At 39.3% G+C, this 19,717-nt stretch overlaps 1 protein-coding gene across 2 annotated transcripts in view; it reads right to left on the bottom strand.

The window, feature by feature from the left end:
• The window catches only part of Dcaf13 (DDB1 and CUL4 associated factor 13), a 35,281-nt gene extending 15,725 nt beyond the window's left edge, over positions 1-19,556 (bottom strand). The window contains exons 1-7 of one of the 2 annotated variants that reach the window (XM_087558004.1): positions 19,397-19,556; positions 13,808-14,007; positions 10,220-13,325; positions 9,240-10,157; positions 7,532-7,687; positions 4,113-4,190; positions 2,984-3,066 (exon numbers count right to left, since the gene is read on the bottom strand). In XM_087558004.1, coding sequence (XP_087414130.1) covers positions 2,984-3,066; positions 4,113-4,190; positions 7,532-7,687; positions 9,240-9,296 — 374 coding nt within the window. In that variant the 5' untranslated portion in view covers positions 9,297-10,157; positions 10,220-13,325; positions 13,808-14,007; positions 19,397-19,556. The remainder of the gene's footprint in view (positions 1-2,983; positions 3,067-4,112; positions 4,191-7,531; positions 7,688-9,239; positions 10,158-10,219; positions 13,326-13,807; positions 14,008-19,396) is intronic. The other variant, NM_001173558.1, reaches the window with a different exon arrangement.
• Between the last annotated feature and the right edge of the window lie 161 nt (positions 19,557-19,717).

Here is a 19,717-nt window from a genome sequence, read left to right as displayed (position 1 = left end):
TAATGATCCTCATAATAAGCACTCTGATTCTGAACACCAGCAAGGTAGGAAGGTACAGAGAATTCTCATTACTTTGTAAGATCGTACAAAACCAAAACAACAACAAACAAAAAATCAAACCATTAGATGGCTCAGTTGATAAAGCTCTTGTGCTCCTGGACCCGAGCACAAACCCCAGAACACACATGGTAGGAAAGAACCAACTCCACACAGCACCATGGGCTGTGCATGTGCAGACAGAGCATGCATGCACACATACAAACACCCCACTACTAAACAAACAAATGTGGAAGAGGCCAGAGAGCTGATTTGCTCTTTGAGGACAGAAGTTGGCTGCCTGCATTCTGGAAGAGAGCCCTCTGGAGAGCCTGAGCATGTTGGCAATTACCAAACTATGGAAAAACAATTCTCTTTTGTGGTGGTTGGTCTTGTGTGCCGTGTGTTCAGATGCTAAGTTTATACCCCAAGATCAGATTACAGTCTGCACATGGACATTTTATTGACCAAAGGCTGCAACGAATGCTCCCCAGTAATCTGACTGGACTATAAAAGCCTGGAGCTTGTGACTGGGCAGGAGAGGAAGGTGAGTCTTGAGGTGGGGTTAGGGGGATCTCAGGTAGGGATCCCCCCATAAGGAAAAAGAAGAGAGAAGAGGTAGAAAAGATGGCTGCCATGAGGTAAGATGAACCATGAGCATGTGGCCTGAGGACACACATGGGACAGTAACCAGATGAGACTCAAATTCAAGTAACACAGGGCTTATGGCTGGGATGTAGGTTCAACAGCTCAGAACCCTTGCACAGTGCCAGCAGGTTGTAATACAATACCAGGATTCTGTGTCTTTTATTTGGGAGCTAAACTAGATAGAATGAGGCAGAAACTCCCCTTAAAATTACAATACTCTTTTCTTTTAGCAAATTGTTTTTTCTAAATATATTGTTTTGTCATTGTGTGAAGGAACAAAATACAAGTCTGTTCAAATTCCAAGCAAATAAATTCATGTGGACAGAAATGCCTAACATTCTGAGCTATGAGAATCCTTTAGGCAATTCTCTATTCTAAAGCTCCTGACAGACAACAAATCCACTGCACTGAGCTGGTTTAAGTGATCTGCCTACTGCCTACCAGAATAATCAGCTGCTGTAGATCTGAATTTAGGCTTTAATTCAGTTATAATATTAAAAGGAAAATAAAGATACAAAACAGAGACACCAAAAAAGGATCCATGCTGTCTGAGAGAAGCCCTGTGGTCCTTCAGCCACGTATCCAGTTTTTTTCAACTCCTCCTTGGCTCAGCTTTCCCAGTGCTGGTATTACAGGCGTATGCCACCACAGACAGCCACCAAGGATATTTTAAAGATAGGGACAATTATGGAAAAGTACTAGCCATTTCTTGTGAGAGATATGTTTTGTTTTAGAAAATGTATATAAACCTTTCCAAGGGGGAAAAATGAGAAATTCCGAAGCAGCTCTGAAAGAAGATTATGTCGGCAAACAGCTAGCTTCAGTGAACTTTAGAAATCTTAGCAGCGAGGTCACCACTCTGCAGTATTGCTCGTCTTTTACTGCCCTTAATGGTAACAGCCCCATTTCATTTCCAAGCATCCATCACAGTGAGCAAAGGCTTCAATGTGGTTGGGCATTGCTAATTAGGGAATCACCTGGGCTTCGTCTCCGCACAGGAAATTCTGAGGGAGCACCCTGTAGTCCTGTGTTCGATCTGTCACTGTCATATCTATACACTGGACACTATTTTTTACTTATGTGTGTGCTTCCTTATCTGTATGTGCACTACACATGTGTAGGTGCCTTCAGAAGGCATCATATTCTTGAAACAGAAGTTACAGGTGGTTGGTTGTGAGGTGCCTCATGTGGGAGTGGAGACCAGAACTCCTCTACGATACGAGAGTATCAAGTCCTCTAAACTGCTGAACCATCTCTCCAGCCCCCGGTGGACAAATTTTAAATAAAGAAAATCTAAAGGTAAAACTTACCAACAAGCTTGTACCTTCTCAAAACATATATTAAGAATGTACTTAAAGGGGTTGGGGATTTAGCTCAGTGGTAGAGCGCTTGCCTAGGAAGCGCAAGGCCCTGGGTTCGGTCCCCAGCTCCGAAAAAAAGAACCAAAAAAAAAAAAAAAAAAAAGAATGTACTTAAAAATAATAAATACACTACAAACATAATTTTCACTAGATTAACCTCTCTGGTTGTAAATCTCACCTGATGACAACAGTGAAGAGATAAAATGAGACAGCAATGTTCAACGCCAACAGGAGTGAAGCACTAGAGAAGGACTCGTTAAATCTCAGAGTTCAAACCAGCCTGCCAAGCCATTTTACAGGCACATACTAAGCTAAAACCTGAATAGTCACTTTCTGTCTGCTTTAATGACAGCAAACAGTGTACCACAGGATCCTCACCTGAGGGGTCACAATACTTGTGAAGAAGACACCGTTCCTAACAAACCAGCATTACGTGCTCACCTTTGTTTGTTTGTTCTCAATGTCTTTCCATAGAACCCCAGCTGGCCTTGAACATACTACATCATAATCCTCGGGAGTCTCAAACTCAATCCTCCTGCCTCAACCTCGTGAGTGCGAGGGAAATAGAATGGCCCATATAAGAGAGTACTCAGTTTCTTCCGTTTGGTCAAGTGAGCCATGAGGTATTCACTGTCACTATCCACCCTAGGCATTACAAAATAAAAGCAGCCAAAACCCGTGCATAAGCAAATAAGCATGGCCTTCCCATGAACTGTGCAAACAGGCTTTACCAGAGATGTTAGTTTACGATGCTTTGTCTAAGTCATTCTAAAATTGGACAAAATATTTTTTCTAAAAATCTCTTCTCCAATGTGGAAATTATTTTTAGCAAAAGAAATATGAAGGTTTATTTACCAAGTAAAATATATTATATTAACAAGGCAATGTGACAGAACCATTTTTGTTAGGAGTAAGTTTCTAAAAGGAGAGACACTTACTTATAGTCTTCATTGGCTGCAGTAAAATTGAAAGCTTCCATAGGGTTCCAACAGATTGTATTTGTTCTCATATCTAGGATAACCTAAGAAAGGAAGATAACATTATCCCATTACTATAAAACTAATAGATACAAAATAAGTAAATTTTCTACTTTTTTTCTGATTTAAGCTAATACTTTCGGATGCACAATACATAATGCAAAGAAGTCGGTGACTGTTTTCTGAGAACAGATTGTAGTATAAACAACAGAACAATATTTAACACCTAGTCCCTGAACCTCAAATAACAACAATTAGTTAGAAACTGAAGCATGTATTATTTTTTTTAATACTTTAATACTTCTGAATTTATCAACACATTAGAAAATGTTTTGTTTTTCTTATTCTTTTGACAGAGTCTTATGAAGTCCAGGCTGGCCTGAAACTCAGTGTTTCAAAATGACCTTGAATTCTGGATTATCCTGCCTTCACCTAGCAAATGTTAGGACGATAGACCTGAATCACCGCATCTAGCTATCTTCTGTTATATGTGAACTGTGCCAATGGACTCATGGTATATAAATGATATCTAGCCCTTCTTCTGCTCTAGCAATAGTACAAATGCTTGCTATCAATCTTATACTCTGCTTAAAACAGCAGTCCATTCTATATGCAAACAGTAGTTCTCTCTCTCTTGAAAGTCAGCATAAGGAAGCATTAGCTTTGATAGCTAAGTCCTGAAATGACCATGGTGAATGAAATGACTACTAAAAAGCCTCTCATCAAGCAGAGTCAAACTAGCATCAGCATATAATTAAAACAGTTCATTACGTGAGTGAGTTCTAAAACTGTCTTGAATAAAATGCATATATCATGTGATAATCAAGCCCCCTTTCCCAAATACCTTTTACTTTAAAAGTTTCAATTTAGCAAGCATTAATTAGATGCCTAAAATGTACTAGCATTATGGAAGTCACAAAGAAACAGAGTCTAAAATCAATGGAGAGTTGAATGTTAATATCATCATTCTGGGATGAGAGAACAGCTCTATGAATAAAAAAGGAACTATGAAATATTGATTCTATTTTTTCAGTCATTTGATATATAAAATCCCTTAATTGTATAAAACAAAGACAAGACTGAAACCCACCTTTTTCAAAGGAGTAGCTTGCCGCATATCATACAGTACTATATTCCTATCAGAAGCACAACTTCCCAAGAGATATGTCTAAAGATAATTGAAACAATCACCAATTAATCGCCAGGATTGGAAGCAAATGATGTCTATTCAAAGCACAAATTATTTAATTATCTTTAATATTTATGTTAAGCCCTCAAGCTGTTACACTCAGTACCACTTTATGAGGATATAATATATCACCCATAAGCTCATCTAAGTAAAGTATTTTCATGGTTACACCTCCAGTAATAACAGTGTGTCCTATTTATAGCAGAGCACAATTTACTTACCTGCTCTTCAACTTAAGACTAACTGCTTTTGGCTATTATAAGTAACACTTCAGTAAAAATTAACTCTTCATTTGAATTTCCTTAACATAAAATTTCAGGCATAGCATTAGTGAATCAAAAGTGTAAACAATTTTATGACTTGACATTTAAGGCTGTTTTTTTTTTTTTTTATTTAACAATATCACTGTAATGTGAGAGTATTTTATCATAACTGGATGAAATCAAACAGTTGTTTAAATGCTCTACACAACAACATTTCCTAAAGACTCAAATTTACAGGCCTGATTTCTCTCCTACCATATAGGTTCCAGGAATCAAACTCAGGCTTCAGGCTGGTGGCATGTAGGCAAGTGTACTTAACTACTGAGCTGTCTCCCCCATCTCCCAAGTCCCTCACTTTATAGTTATAAAACCCTTTTAGGATTCATTTATTTTGTGTGAATGACTGTTTTGTCAGCATATATGCTTGTGTACTACATGCATGTCTGGTGCTGCTGGACTCAGGAGGGGGCTGTTGGATCCCTTGGAACTGAAACTACAGAGGGCTGTAAGCCACCATGTGGGGGCCGGGCACCAAACCCAGGTCTCTACAAGAACATCAAGTACACTTAACCACTGAGTCATCTCTTCAGCCCCCTACTCACCCCCTTATTTTCTGAGAAAGTCTCTCACTGACCTTGCAGCTCACCATTTTGGCTAGAAGGCTGACTGGTGAATCCTTGGGATCCCTGTAGCCACCTGTAATGTAGGTTACAGACCCACCTCCATGCTCAGCTTTTACATAGGTGCTGGGATCCTAAATCAGTCAGTGTGCTTAGACAGCAGGCACTTTACCCACTGTTTCTCCAACTCGGGACCCCACTCACTGCAACTCTAGTCTTCCTTATTCATGATTCCAGGTACCATAATTCTTGGCTTCTGCCTAATGTTACTTCCTACTGCAAACAAAGCAGTAAAAGTTATTTACTAAATAGCTGTATGGCCAGCTAACACCTACTGTGTGCATACAGTTTAAATAAAACATCATAAATGTTTATGATCTGGGCTCCCTTCTCAAACAGTCTCAAAAACAAAGCTCTGAAGTCCCAGAAGATGTCTTTTAGTTGCCCCTTAAGCTCTTAACCTTTACTGGCTTTTCATAACGTTACTTTTGGCAAGACAAGGGTCAATTTCTAAAACAAAGACTTTGATCTGAACATAGCAAAAAGTTCCACCTAGACTGAATGTAAACTTTCACACTGCAAAATACGGCGATCCTCAGTATTAACTTCTGGTTTTACCAGAATTTTAGGCTTTAATATTTTAACAGAAAATTAATTATTAATGAATAGAGGAAATAACTATACTCTATTTGTTCACAGCAATCTGCCCTGCCCTTTCCATTAGCTTTCACACAGGGTAGGGGACATGTAAATAATCTGCTTTTATCACCAAGTCAAGTCATAAGATTAAAAAACAGCCAGTGGACAAATAAATATCAAATAGGCAAGTTTCAAAAACATAGTCGAAAGGCCATAACCAGAAATTATGATTTTAAAATTAGTCCTCAGCTTTTCTAACATGTTCATCAAAATAGGAAAGAAAATATTTGAAATTCAAAAGGAGGAAATCACTATCTGTGTTTACTGTTGTTTGATGACAAATTGCCACCTTGGACTTTAAGATGTTTAAAATGTTCATATCTATCATCACAATTTTTCCCACAATAAACCTATAAAGTACAATCAGAGACACAGTCAATCTCCTATTTAAAACAAATAAATACAGAGAATTATGACTTGGATGAGGTGGGTGGTAAGGCAGGCTTTAACACGTTATTTGTAACTGTAGCCTGTTCTTCTCTCGTGTTCAAGGCCAAGCTCATTAAAGCTGGCTTACCTCTCAAGGCCGGAGCTCACTTCTAAAACCAGAGTGAATATGGGAAGTGAGAGAGAGGCTGCAGCCAGGAACACAGAGCTCAGACAGAAATCCCAGACTAGGGATCAACAAACTTTTTCCATAAAGAAACAGAAAGAAAGTATTTTAGGTTTTATGAGCCAAGTGATTCCCTGAGCAATTATTCAATTTTTCCTCTGTAGCATAAAAGCAGCCGCAGATATACAGGAAGAGGGTCTGCCTGTGTTCTGGAAAGGCTTTAAACATGCGGGGGAATACACTGGCAGTCCCTGCTCTAGACCTGTATGTAGCCTCACACAGAAGCATGCATACAGGAGCACGCTAGTGCAGGATAGCCTTGTCTGCCTGCCTCTTGGCAGCACTTCAAGCCAAGCTCACACTGTACTGCAGCACATCATGTCCCAACAGCACCCCATGAACAGTCAGAACACTCTGCCACCTCGGCTTAACCTCCCCTCCCTCTCTCACCACGTTGGGCCTCTGAGTACAAAATTTACATTTCAGGATTTTCTCTTATAAAAATTAACATGGTAACTTCCTATTAACACTGAGGCAAAAGAAAAAGCATCTTGACTGAGTCTTCTGGACAATAAGGGTCATTATTGTTATGTGTTCAAAAAAAGATCAGAGAAAGATCTGGAGCCCAAGGACACATTAGCCCCCAGTTCAGCCCCTCTTCTTAAGTTCACATACAAATATAGCATGCAGTAGCCCACCTCCAAGTCCACTGAGACTAGGAAGAAACTCAGATTGTAAAGCAAAAGAAGAAGACCTAATAACTGTAATTATCATGCAGCCCACAAGTGGTCATGCATATTATTATAAATATGGACAGTATGTTCAATGCTCACTCTCATGACTGCCAAGAGGCTTAAGAAAAGGGAACATCTTCCTCAAAGCACAACGGTACAATCTGATGAAACAAGAGCATGGAAAGCACAGAAAAGTAAAGTTAATGTGAGGCTTAGGCACAAAGACCACACACTCAAGACCCATCTGTGCCATCCAAGGTCTGTCTCAAAATCAAAACCAAAAGGAGCCAAGTATTCATTTGGAGTCTACTCTGATGTGCAGCTGAAATTTCACAGAACACAGATATAACCTGGACAACACATTAAAGCTAGAAAGCCATTAAAGTGTAGAAACAGGGATACAATTTCATGGCAAACAATAATCAGAACACATTATTAAGAAGACCATTACCTCAATAGGGTTAAATTTAACACTACTTATACTGTCAAATCCCCAGTTCATTGAGCACACAGGGCTGGTTCTTTGTTCATCCCAAATGTCTACTTGCTGTCCACACGTGGCAAAGGCCGGGTCTTTCCAGTGATGATCAATGCCAGTATATACTGTCTTTAAAAGCAAAGAGCGTGTTACATAGGCTCATTACTACTTTAAATCAGCATATTTAAATTTTTTAAAGAAATTCTTGCTACAAAGACATTTCCCCCCTCCTCTCCCACCACCTTCTGCCACAACTGTGCAACTGAGTCACCTACATTTGGAAAGTCACAGGGCTGGCATATCCAGAATGCAATAGCTTCACCTTGAAAAAAAGTCTAACTGATCATGGTATTCCCCCTAGAGTAAGTCTAAAGAAATTCTTTTTTTTTTTTCTTTTTTCTTTTTTTTTCGGAGCTGGGTCCCGAACCCAGGGCTTTGCAAGCGCTCTACCACTGAGCTAAATCCCCAACCCCCCCCAACCCCTAAAGAAATTCTTTGAGACCCTTCCTTAAAGGGAAAAAGAGTATCATAAAATGCTAAGGCGTTTTATAAAAATGAAATGGAATTTGCTTTGGAATTACTAATTTGTTACACCTGGGCATTTTCCCATCTTGCACACATTTCCTACCTCCATCTCCCTTTAGGAATATTGATGACTTGTTGAAACCTGAAACATCACCTACATATACACTAGTGTGATAATGAAATAAATGATGGCTTTCAAAGGCACATATCTAAAGAGTAAACCTAACTTCAGGATTTTGTCTGTGTAACGTAAGAATATAAGCAGTCATTACGTAAAACATGCTCTAACCAAACCACTCTTAGGCTCTAACTGACCCAATCTGACTTGGAGAACAATTTGTGAGAAGTCTAAGATTACACAGGAAGCATACACTACTCTGTGTTTCTTTGAGAAATTCTGAGCTTTGTCTAAGATCTATGAAGATATAAACCAGAGAGAAACTAAGCCATTATTTTCCAAACATTTATCTTACGCAGTTTCTTCTGTGGCCTTCCTTTAAGAACTACTTCATTGCATCCCCTATATGACTTGTATGACCTAACACAGCCAGTATTTATTAGCCACCGAGAAGTCAGACTCTGTTACAAAGAACACCAAAGAGATGTTCATATTCTTTAGCTTCAAAGAACTTTAATCACATAAAATGTTGCATTATTATTAAAAACAAACCATCTCAGCTGTTAATTTTTTTCCCTTTTGGAATTACAAAAAGAGATACAGAATTTTAATAGGCCAAGCATCATTCCATGTGTTTGGTACCTTTCCTAACACCGTGTACAAGCATCATTCCATGTGTTTGGTACCTTTCCTAACACTGTGTATAAGCATCATTCCATGTGTTTGGTACCTTTCCTAACACCGTGTACAAGCATCATTCCATGTGTTTGGTACCTTTCCTAACACCGTGTACAAGCATCATTCCATGTGTTCGGTACCTTTCCTAACACCGTGTACAAGCATCATTCCATGTGTTCGGTACCTTTCCTAACACCGTGTACAAGCATCATTCCATGTGTTCGGTACCTTTCCTAACACCGTGTACAAGCATCATTCCATGTGTTCGGTACCTTTCCTAACACTGTGTACAAGCATCATTCCATGTGTTCGGTACCTTTCCTAACACTGTGTACAAGCATCATTCCATGTGTTCGGTACCTTTCCTAACACCGTGTACAACGGTTCCTCCTCCTCTCCGCAGCCTGGTCCATCCATTTTCCACTGCTTCACAGTTTTGTCATCTCCGACCTACACACAGTTATTTTATGATGAGTCTAATGACCAGTAACTGTAAACACAAATATCAAATTGCCAAGTCTCTCATTTCAAATAGTAACATACACCACTCTTTCATTTTCACATTTATCGATGCATTTATTTTCTACTTTGGCATAACAAAAATTTGTAACAAATATATAAAGCACAAAAACCCACAACAAAACAAAAAGCCCAGTATGAGTAAAGCAAAAGGATAAGAATAGATCAAAGTTAGATCACATGAGAATAGTATTTCAAATCAGAAGAGAAAACTTATTATTATAATATGGGTATTGGAATATAAGATTAATCACTTGGAAAGGTCTGACCCTGGTTCAGTGGTACACACCTTTAATTCCAGCATTGAGGAGGTTAAGGCAAGAGGATGGTGAGTTTAAGGTCAGTGCCGCCTACATAGTGAACTGGAGGATGACTCCCTCTCCTATCTCTCAAAAAACAAAACAAAAAGCAAACCAAACATTAAGGAGCAGTGGGATGGGTTGGAGAGCAAACTCAGAGGTTCAGAACACTTAGTGCTCCTTCAGAGGTCTGAGGATGGGTTTCCATATCAGACAGCTCACAACTGCCTCTGCCTCTGAAGGATCAGATACTTTCTTCTGGTCTCACCTGCAGGCATGTAGTCCATGCACATATACTCAAGGCATACACATAGACATAAAGTAGTTTTGTTCTTAAATCTCTTTTACCAGTGTGGTGGCACAAGATTTTTAATCCCAGCTGTGAGGAGGCAGAGGCTGGTGGATCTCTCTGAGTTTGAGGCCAGTCAGGTCTACAGAGTGAGTTTCAGACAAATCAAGGCTATATATATATATATATATATATATATATATATATATATATATATATATATACATATATACATATATATATATATACACACACACACACACACACACACACACACACACACACACACACACACACATATAAAGATCCCGTCTAAAAACAAAACACAAAAAGCAAGGGCTGGGGAGACTGCTCAGCAGTTAAAGCATTTCCCCTGCCAACATGAACAATCCCCAGAACCAATGTCAATGCCGCACAGGCACGGCAGCTCGCTAGTAACTTCCACCTTAGAATTCAGAATCGGGATCCCAAGAGCAAGACTGCTAGTAGGACCAGCCCTCCAGTCAGAGCTGCTGAGAAAGATCCTTAGTATCTGGGATTGATACTGAGGCCTTTACACATATAATAATTCATATGAATACATACATGCCACATACATAAAAAGATGAACAAAGTTGAGCCAATACGATGTGATACACAATAAATTTCAGATCATTTCAAATGCAAAAAAGGGTAAAACATGAAAATGCTTGTGAGAAGGCACTGTTGTATAATCTTGAAGTAGACAGAGCCCTTCTCTACTGTCACACAACTACTCACTTAACTTTCTGATCCAACTACCGACCTCTGGAGAAGCTCTCAACATCCCACAAGATCATGGCTTCTCACTGTGCTAAAGTTACAGATACTGAAAACATAACAGTGATTATACTGGTGTTACCTCAGCCCAAATCAAAGTGAGTCAAAAAACTGTGGTAATTTAGACTTGGATATTTAGCAGACATGTTTAACACAGGTCAAGTAAGAACTTAGAATTTGCAATATAATGTGGCTTGTGGTTAATAACACAAACAACCATGTATGTGGTACTACGTAACAGTTAGCAGCCTTATCTGAAGAACTTGGAACCAGGAGTGCTCTGAACTTTGCAGCATTCACACATAGGTACCTAAGGAACTCTTTAGGAAGGGAACTCAAGGACAAACTTTTCAGTTTTAACTGAAGATAATTTCATATGGTAGTTTTTAATTATTTGTATATGAAGCAGTTTTATAGTCTTCCACTTCTGGTATCATGCTGATGGCTCAAGAGTGTTCTGGATTTCAGTTTTTATTAGCGATGCTCAAAATATACCATATTCCAGGATTTAGTTTAAAATGTACATTCTATTCATGTATCACACACATTTACTCCTTCTGTCTATCTCAAAGTTTACATTACCGAACAACATCTTCTTAGTTTCTTCCCCTGTAGCTTCCAATCTAGGACTAAAGTGTTTTATAGTCTATATAAAAGTGAGATGCTGTAGTGTTCTTTTTGTGGCTGGCTTATATCACACAGCATAACATCCATCTACACTGCTGCAAATGACAGGATTTCCCCTTTTCTAATGATTGAATACATCAAAATTTTCCAATCTATTCATTTGTTGATGGATACTTAAGAAGGCTTTATTCATTTTGAATCCTTAAAAATATGACCACAGCCCCCCAAAAATTATTCAGTAGGGTTGAGAATGAAGTTGAACGATAGAGCCTTGTCTAGAATGCACAGTCTGTTTAATTCCCAGCTCCATAAAAAAGGGCAAAAACATATTGTAAATAGTCTGGCTGGGATATTATTGTATCAATTCAAAATAACCAGAACGCCAACGGGAAGAACAAAAGTCTTAGCTGCCTGCAGCTCTAGCTTGCTACCAATTCCTTTTACCATTTATGGCATATTCACTGTGTTACCGGTTCTATCTGCTCTGTAGTTACTGTGTTTTCTTCCTTAAGGAGAGACATTCTTCCTCATACTGATATCATACTATACCTCAACAATTAATTCTATAGAGATGATTGATGCCAGGGTGAGTTCTGACTTTTCTTCTATGCCCCAGAACTTCACCTATAAAGGACGGTCAGCTTCACACAAATAACCTGCAGTGAGTCCAGTTCATCATACCAGACCCTTCCTCGCCCATAAACATGCTGGTAACTGCTGACTTCTCCTTTTCTATGGCAGGAATGACTGTCTTCCGGGGTACCTCTCAGTCATCTGACAAGCTCATCAAGCCTCCAAAACATTATTCAAACTGATCACTACTTTTATAGATTTTATTCATCAGGTACCCCCCAATTGTTGCTTATGCAAACAATAAGAATTGCCTACAAGCTGAGCATTTATTGCTTTCAAAGTAATCATCTCAAAGCATAGCAGGGAATCTGTTGTTCATCTGTTATAAAACCATCAATGAACTTGAACGAGTACTGATACATCAATGTTCATAGCAGCATTACTCATAATAGCAAAAAGATAGAAACAAGCTAAAAGTTCTTTGATAAATGAATGGGTTAAGAAATGTGGTATAAATACATCACTTGTTATTACTATAAAACTTCAAAAAAACTTTTCTAGCATATGCTACATCACAGATAACCTTGAATTCATCATGCTGATTGAGTAAGGCCTAGACTATTGCACATACAAAAATCATGAGTCCACGTTTGTGAAGCACCCAGAAAAACCAAATTCTGAGAAACAAAAGTGGAAGAGCTGCTACTATGCGGGCTAAAAGGAGCGTTCAGGAGCTATGGCTTAGTGATCATAGCTTTAGGGTACAGGGTGAACTCTGGAAGTGGAAAGGATAGTAGCACAATGACATACACACATCAGATGTCACTAAATTGTACACTCAAAATCGGCAAATATGCTATGGATTTATTCTTTCCTGAGCACATACTCTCCAGTCCTTGCTGACAAAGTACAAATTATTCATCGTAACACTAAACATTTTCCTTAGAACATCAATCATTCTGTCATTGCCTTAATTCCCATTAACCACACCTCTCAGTGCTTAGGATATTAGGTCAATGGTGTTAAGTACTTATTTATAAAAAGGCAAAAAATAGTAAGTATGAGTAAGGTTGAATTACTTACAGAAAACTAGTGCTTTTCCAGGTTTAATAAACTCTCTAGTACTAATGAGCTCCAAAGGCCATTGGAATAAATACATGAACTTGAAAATAATTTATGCAATTAGATCTTTCCTGTGCAGTTGAAGAGATAGTGAGTTAAAAGTACACTTACAGTAAAAAAAGAAGTTCCACAAAAGCGAGTGCATATTCCTCGGACAAAACCTTCATGTGCTTGTATCGTTCGGATACATTTTCGTTTAGTCAGGTTCCAAATTTTAACCTAAGATTCAGAGAACTCGAAATGTAAAATATTTTAGAAATTCCACATTGAAAAGGCTATGAATCACTCTAAATACTAAAACCAAAATCTTCTGAATTATAATAATGTATTGAATAATAATGTATTGAATATGGACAAATATATCAACAACAAAAATTCAACCTGTCAAATACTCTGCTGATTCTACAGTGTTTCAAAGTCTTTCCCCTTACCAGATTAGGAAACTAAGTGTTCAGTCATCAATAACAACTTCTGTGAAAAATTCAAATACTTTTATTATAAACATGATAATTTATATACTGTCAAATTGAACCTTACACCACTGAACTGACACCATTTAACAGTCAGTGGATGGAAAACTACTAAATCACTTCAGAGTTTAGGTTTAGGAATTAAACTGAAGTCAAACTGAAAACAGTGAAAAGGAAAGAGGTTTGTAATAGAGTGTGCTAGTTTAAAACAAGCTTTAAAGTGACACTTGCCTCTCCATCACACGCCCCAGAAAGAACAGTAGCCAGGCTCTTTGGATGCTTGGCCAGGCAATTGACTCCATCACGGTGACCATCCAGGGAAGCAAGGAATGGTTTTGCGAACACCCGTTCCAACTTGGTAGCATTTAAAGCTCTTACATATTCTCTTGGGACTTCAAAAGGATGTAAAGTAGGATCGTAGTTTCTTGGAACTGGAATAAGAATAATCTCTCTGAATAAGATAATCACATTTACTATTTCCTGTGCAAAGCCCCAGCTAATTGTGTAATCTGTTACTCAATAAGCCTTTACTTAGGAATCCTGTCTTCTGCCTAGCACTATGAAAGACACAAAAGTATACTAGTCACTTACAAACCTTTTCAAATTATGGGAAAATCATAAAATATATAGTCCTATACAAGTAGATTTGTACTCCTTCCTATGCCTAGTACAGTATCTGGAACAAGCCTAGTGCTATGACAAAGTTCTGTCTGACTAAACGTTGTGCTGCTTGTAATAGATGAGCATGGTGCTAAGCACTGCACTGACACACAACATTGTGATGTTAACTATGTAACACAACTGCTATTTGTCAAACACTTCACATGTGTTCCCTTACTTGAAAGCATTGACATAGAGGTTACTCACTGACTTCCCCACACTACTCCAGATTCTTTCTTAGCTCATATTCTCTCCAAAGTACCCCACAGGTTACATCTATTCCTATCCTCCACTCTATAGTTGTGAAATTGAGGTACAGAGGGGACAAGTAACCTGCCTATGAGCCATGTTCTTTCTTAACTAGTCTGCCAAACAAGTTGTCTTAATCTAAGTCCATGTCTAACCAAATTCAATCTGTACATACAGTTTCCCTTCACCATCACCCTGCTATCTTTGCTTTCTGACTCCACACTAACGGTATATCCTATCCTGTAGGTTCATGTCAAGGTGGCACATGATTGGACAGTAGAGAGTAGTGCAGGGACAAAGTTTTTGTAAGGCGGGAGGGAGGAGGAAGGCAGGAGATCAAGATGGAGTCTACAGAGAAGGATGGTTCAGATTTAGGTGAACTAGATCAACTTTATCTTGTCTAGGTGGGTGGTTGATATCTTTACCAATTGGAAGTGAATTTATTGTGTGGATGAATTGTGGATTGAGAATTTAACATGTAAATCTAATTGCTAAATTACAAGTCTCTGGGACTTTGATTCTACTGGGCTAAAGAGGACAGTGTGTGAAAGAAATGGCTGAGAGGCAGTTGGAGTGTGTAGATCTGGTTTTGTTGCCCACTCGGAGTAAGAACACAAAGGGCCAGCAGAACCAGGAGTGTGTGTGTGTGTGTGTGTGTGTGTGTGTGTGTGTGTGTGTGTGTGTGTGTGTCAGGTGTGGTAACTATTGCTTAGGGGATCCCTTGGAGAGGGCAGCTAAAAGGGAGACAGCGAGAGAGGGCAGCATGAGGACCAAGTGGCAGAGTAGCAACCTGATCGAGTGGATCCGGCTAGCAGGAACTGATGGCAAACAATCCTTATTAATTTTTACCACAACAATGTCCAACATGCAATAAAGCTCAAACCTTGGCCATTCCTGAATCCCATGTTCCACAGTCTCCAATCCCAAAGCTCAAACACTCATCCTCACTGAACTAGTCACCCTTCCCTTTCTTCCATGTATGTGCTAACTTAGTGTTAGCCCTTAGTACCTTACCCCTGGACTACTGTTTCACCATACTTGGTTTGGCAGCAGTTTAAACTGTTATCAGATTAATCAAGCACATGCCATTCTCACAATCAAAATCTTTTAAAGGCTCCCTGCAGTAGTCCTCAAACCTTTAGATTGTAAGTCTCATTGTAACAGTTTTTGAGCTGGTATACTTAGTAAAAACATGTACTAAAGATGCTTGGCTTTCATTAAAATTTTGTTTCTAATTAAGTCCCCTGAGAGAAAAATTCAACATCTCCAAACGTGTGTCTTAACATCTGATTTTAGTGGAGAAAGAGTCACTGATTTCCACACAGTGTCACATCAATGGAAACCGAGTTCTTGCTGGCATGTTGTTCTGTGGCACACAAGTGACTGCAGTCACGAGGAACCTCTTCTTGGTTTAGTTCATACAGTGCAGAACAGAGTGAGAACTGACTGTACCTCACAAAAACAAGCAGACCCAAGCAGAGGAAAGGTGTCCACATTGATATTGACAGCTCTAGAACTGGCAATATTTATTTAGTACATTTACTTTTTGGTCATTTTCACTAGGTTTGAAAGGCTATTTAGAAATGTTTGATCTACTGTGATGTCAACAGCTATTTCTACAACTGATACTTTAATAGTTATAAGAAGGTAGATCATGCTGTTTCCAAATATTTTCTTATAATGATGATGACAAAAATCCATCATCATTATAAACAGCACATTTCATATAAGAGTTTTTAAATAGAAAACACATTTCCAAGTGTGTGGTGGTTTGTCCTGAAGTTATCTGTATTTTGATGCTAATTCCACTGCCCCAAAGACAGCTGCCTAGTCACAAACTCAGGAATCAGGTGACTTCACCAGAACCTTCTCCCCATTGAATTTGTAAAGTACAGGTGAGGGGCAGGTACAGGAGAGAAGGAGGCCTGTCATTGGAGGAGAAGGAAGGATGGGCAGGAGAGAAGTTTGAAGGAAGAGGAGGAGACTGAAGAGAAAGGAAGAAACAGGAGAGGAGAGGGTGAGAAGCCATGGCAGGTGATGTTAAGATTCTGCTCTATGTATTTACAGGTTGTTATTAATGTTCTCAAGGGATGGATGGTACCGGGCTTTGTATGTTTAAGTGGGCAATTATATCTTATCAATTGGATCTAAGATTATTGTGTTGTGTGTTCTTTTATGTGAGGGTTTGAGTGTAGGAAAGTGTGCGGCTGGGATGTGTTTCTGCCAAGATATCTAGCAGATATCTTGGGGAACCATGGTGCAGACCTTGCGAGGTAAAAGACAACTGTACTTTTCTATTTTTATATTTTTACAACAACACAAGTGTGTATTTTCAGAAGAATCTCTGAACCACACAAGATTTTTAAAAAATAATTTACCACAACAAATGTTTTTACAGTCTTTCCTTTCGCTCTATAAATTATTATACCACCCAACAAATGTAAACCACAACATGCTACGCTATTCTAAAGGCAGAAGCAATTCCTCCCTGTCAACCCTACTCTTCCCAGGATACACAGCATACGGCTGAAATGAAGTTGTAAGTTCATTAAATATCATATAAATAGGAATTAGACGACCTTGTTTGTTTGTAAACAGGGTCTCACTATGTAGCTCTGGCTTGCCTGGAACTCACTATGTAAACTGGAACTCACTATATAGACCAGTCTAGCCCCCTTAATGAAGTTGTAAGCTTATTAAATATCACATAAATAGAAACTAGACAACCCTGTCTGTAAACAGGGTCTCACTATGTAGCCCTAGCTTGCCTGTGGAAACTGGAACTCACCATGTAGACCAGGCTAGCCCCCTTCTGGTCTTCTATAACTTAGTCTCACTGTCTCATCAGCTTCCAGTACTTCCTGGAGCTCAGCTCAAGTACCTTCACTCCCTGTCACCTAAAACCAACGTGCACTTTCCTTCTATACAATAGCCTTTGCATCAGGACAACTTTCACCTAAATCTACCCAAACCTCATGCACCCTTTACAATGTTCACTTTGTCTTCTAAATCACAATCACTGTATGCACTTCCAACTTTATTCATCTGGTCACAGACAAAAAACTAACACTAATATAGCACCTGCCATACATAAGTGCTGGATACCATAGTTAAAAACTCATATAAAACTACATATATTTGTATAAGGTGCTCTTATACATTAACTAAACAAATCAGAATTCTAGAGGATATTTCAAAAATAAAGCTTCACCAGTACTTACTCAGTATTTAAATCCTGCATAAAATTTACAAGGAAATAACACTAGATAAAATATAACAGATGTGTTTCTTGGTTTATATTTTATAGCACTCCAGAAATTCTATCTCTGTTTTGCTATTATATTTCTATTATAAAAATAGGGAGATACTGTTGAAAAAAGATGTTACTACAACAAACAGGGCTGTATCTATCTCCTAGCATGAGATTCTGTGTCCAAACTGTCACCCACTCATTCAGACACTTACAAAGTAGCTATTGTGCATATAGGAATATGATTCTTCCTCCTCTTTACAAGCTCAGTCTGATGGGAAAGTCTGTTAATCAACATATACTCATGAGACTACGTGACAACTGACTGAAATCCAAACAATGTGTACTAGAAACACAGAAGAGGATGCTGAGATGCAGGAGGGAGGGCAAGTGCAGGGAATACATATGTAAAGATTATAGCTGAGAGAAAGCTTCCCATAGGTACAGCTCCAAGACAAAGCTTGAAATGCACCCACATTGGCAAGGGTAATGTAAGCCACTGTCTTAGGGTTTTACTGCTATCAACAGACACCATGACCAAGGCAACTCTTATAAAGGACAACATTTAACTGGGGCTGACTTACAGATTTAGAGGTTCAGTCCATTATCATCAAGGCAAGAGCATGGCTGAGCCCAGGCAGGCATGGTGCAGGAGGAGCTGAGAGTTCTAAATCTTCATCTGAAAGCTGCTAGAAGAATACTGACTTCTAGGCAGCTAGGACTAGGGTCTTAAAGCCCACACCCACAGTGACACACCTACTCCAACAGGGCCACAGCTTCTAACACGTACAAACCATGACAGCTATGTACCAGCAATGCACTGATTAGTGAAAGTGGAAGAAAAAAAAAAACCAATGAGTTCAAAAGACTCAAAATAATATCAAACCCTAGTGTTCATTTAAGAAATATTACCATGTTAAAACACCTTGGGAATAGGGACCATGCACCACACCTTAGCAATGCTGAAGGGGTGGGGGGAGAACCTCTAGTAACCAAGAGTTACTCTCACTCTCATTTACTCTAAAGGCTCCATTTCTTTTCTATGCCTTAGTTCTATCTATTCTTGTCTTCAGTTACAATGGTCGGCTCATACAAGATTAGTCTCCTGTCATTTCCGTTACCAAGAAATAACTTATAAAGGGTCAGCATGCTAATGGAAACAGACCAATAAAGATAAATAAAACTCACCAACTTCATCTTAACCATTCTCTCCTCAAATTCTCAAGAGTAGTTATGAGAAAACATGCTGTTTTAAATCTCTTCTAATCCTCTTTCCTTTCCATACCCAGAAGTAGATAATCTAAAGTTGTAAAGTGCCCAAAGCGCAGCTTTAAAATGTTTAAAAACAAACAAACAAACAAACTGCGAACGCTTTGGCTCAAACTCCACTTTCGAACAGCTGGAAGCCTGAACACAGAACGGCCAAACAGGAAGCATTCTTCCTATACGCAATTACTTCCTACTAGAGGAAAATTCTTACAAGGGACTTAGAGGGATAAGTCATCCGAAACTCAGTTCTTCAAAAGCCCTGTATGGACATAGTAGCCTAAGCGGAAAGGGAAGACCAGAGCGCTGGCCTCCCGCCCCTTTTACTGTTCCAAAGCAGGCCAGACCCAGGGAATCCGGGAGTACGCTCCTTCCTCGGTTCCAGTTCCTCCCACCTCTTTGTATGTCCAGCTTGGTTTCGCGGACATAGTTGTCAGGGTTCCGGCTCAGCATTTTCACCTTCATTTTGGCGGCTCTGGGTCTAGGACTCCTCGAGCCTTTAAGCCGAGCTCGACTTAACCCGGCCTCCACGCAGACACACTACTTCCGCCTTCCGCAGGCTTCTTCCTGTCACGTGGCTCCGCAGTGTGGAAGCCCGATGGCTCAGCTGGCCCCTTTGGCGTTCCGTAGTCGCTCAGGCAAGGACCTGGAAGGGGCGGTCCTTTATCTATCGCTCGCGTCGCGTCCTGGGGTCGAGCGCGCGCAGCTGTGGGCGG

The sequence above is a fragment of the Rattus norvegicus genome, chromosome 7 (assembly GCF_021556685.1).
Source record: "Rattus norvegicus strain SHRSP/BbbUtx chromosome 7, alternate assembly SHRSP_T2T, whole genome shotgun sequence".
Taxonomy (NCBI): Eukaryota; Metazoa; Chordata; class Mammalia; order Rodentia; family Muridae; genus Rattus; species Rattus norvegicus.
Note: the sequence above shows the minus strand (reverse complement) of the source record. Positions and strands in the feature narration are given on the sequence as shown.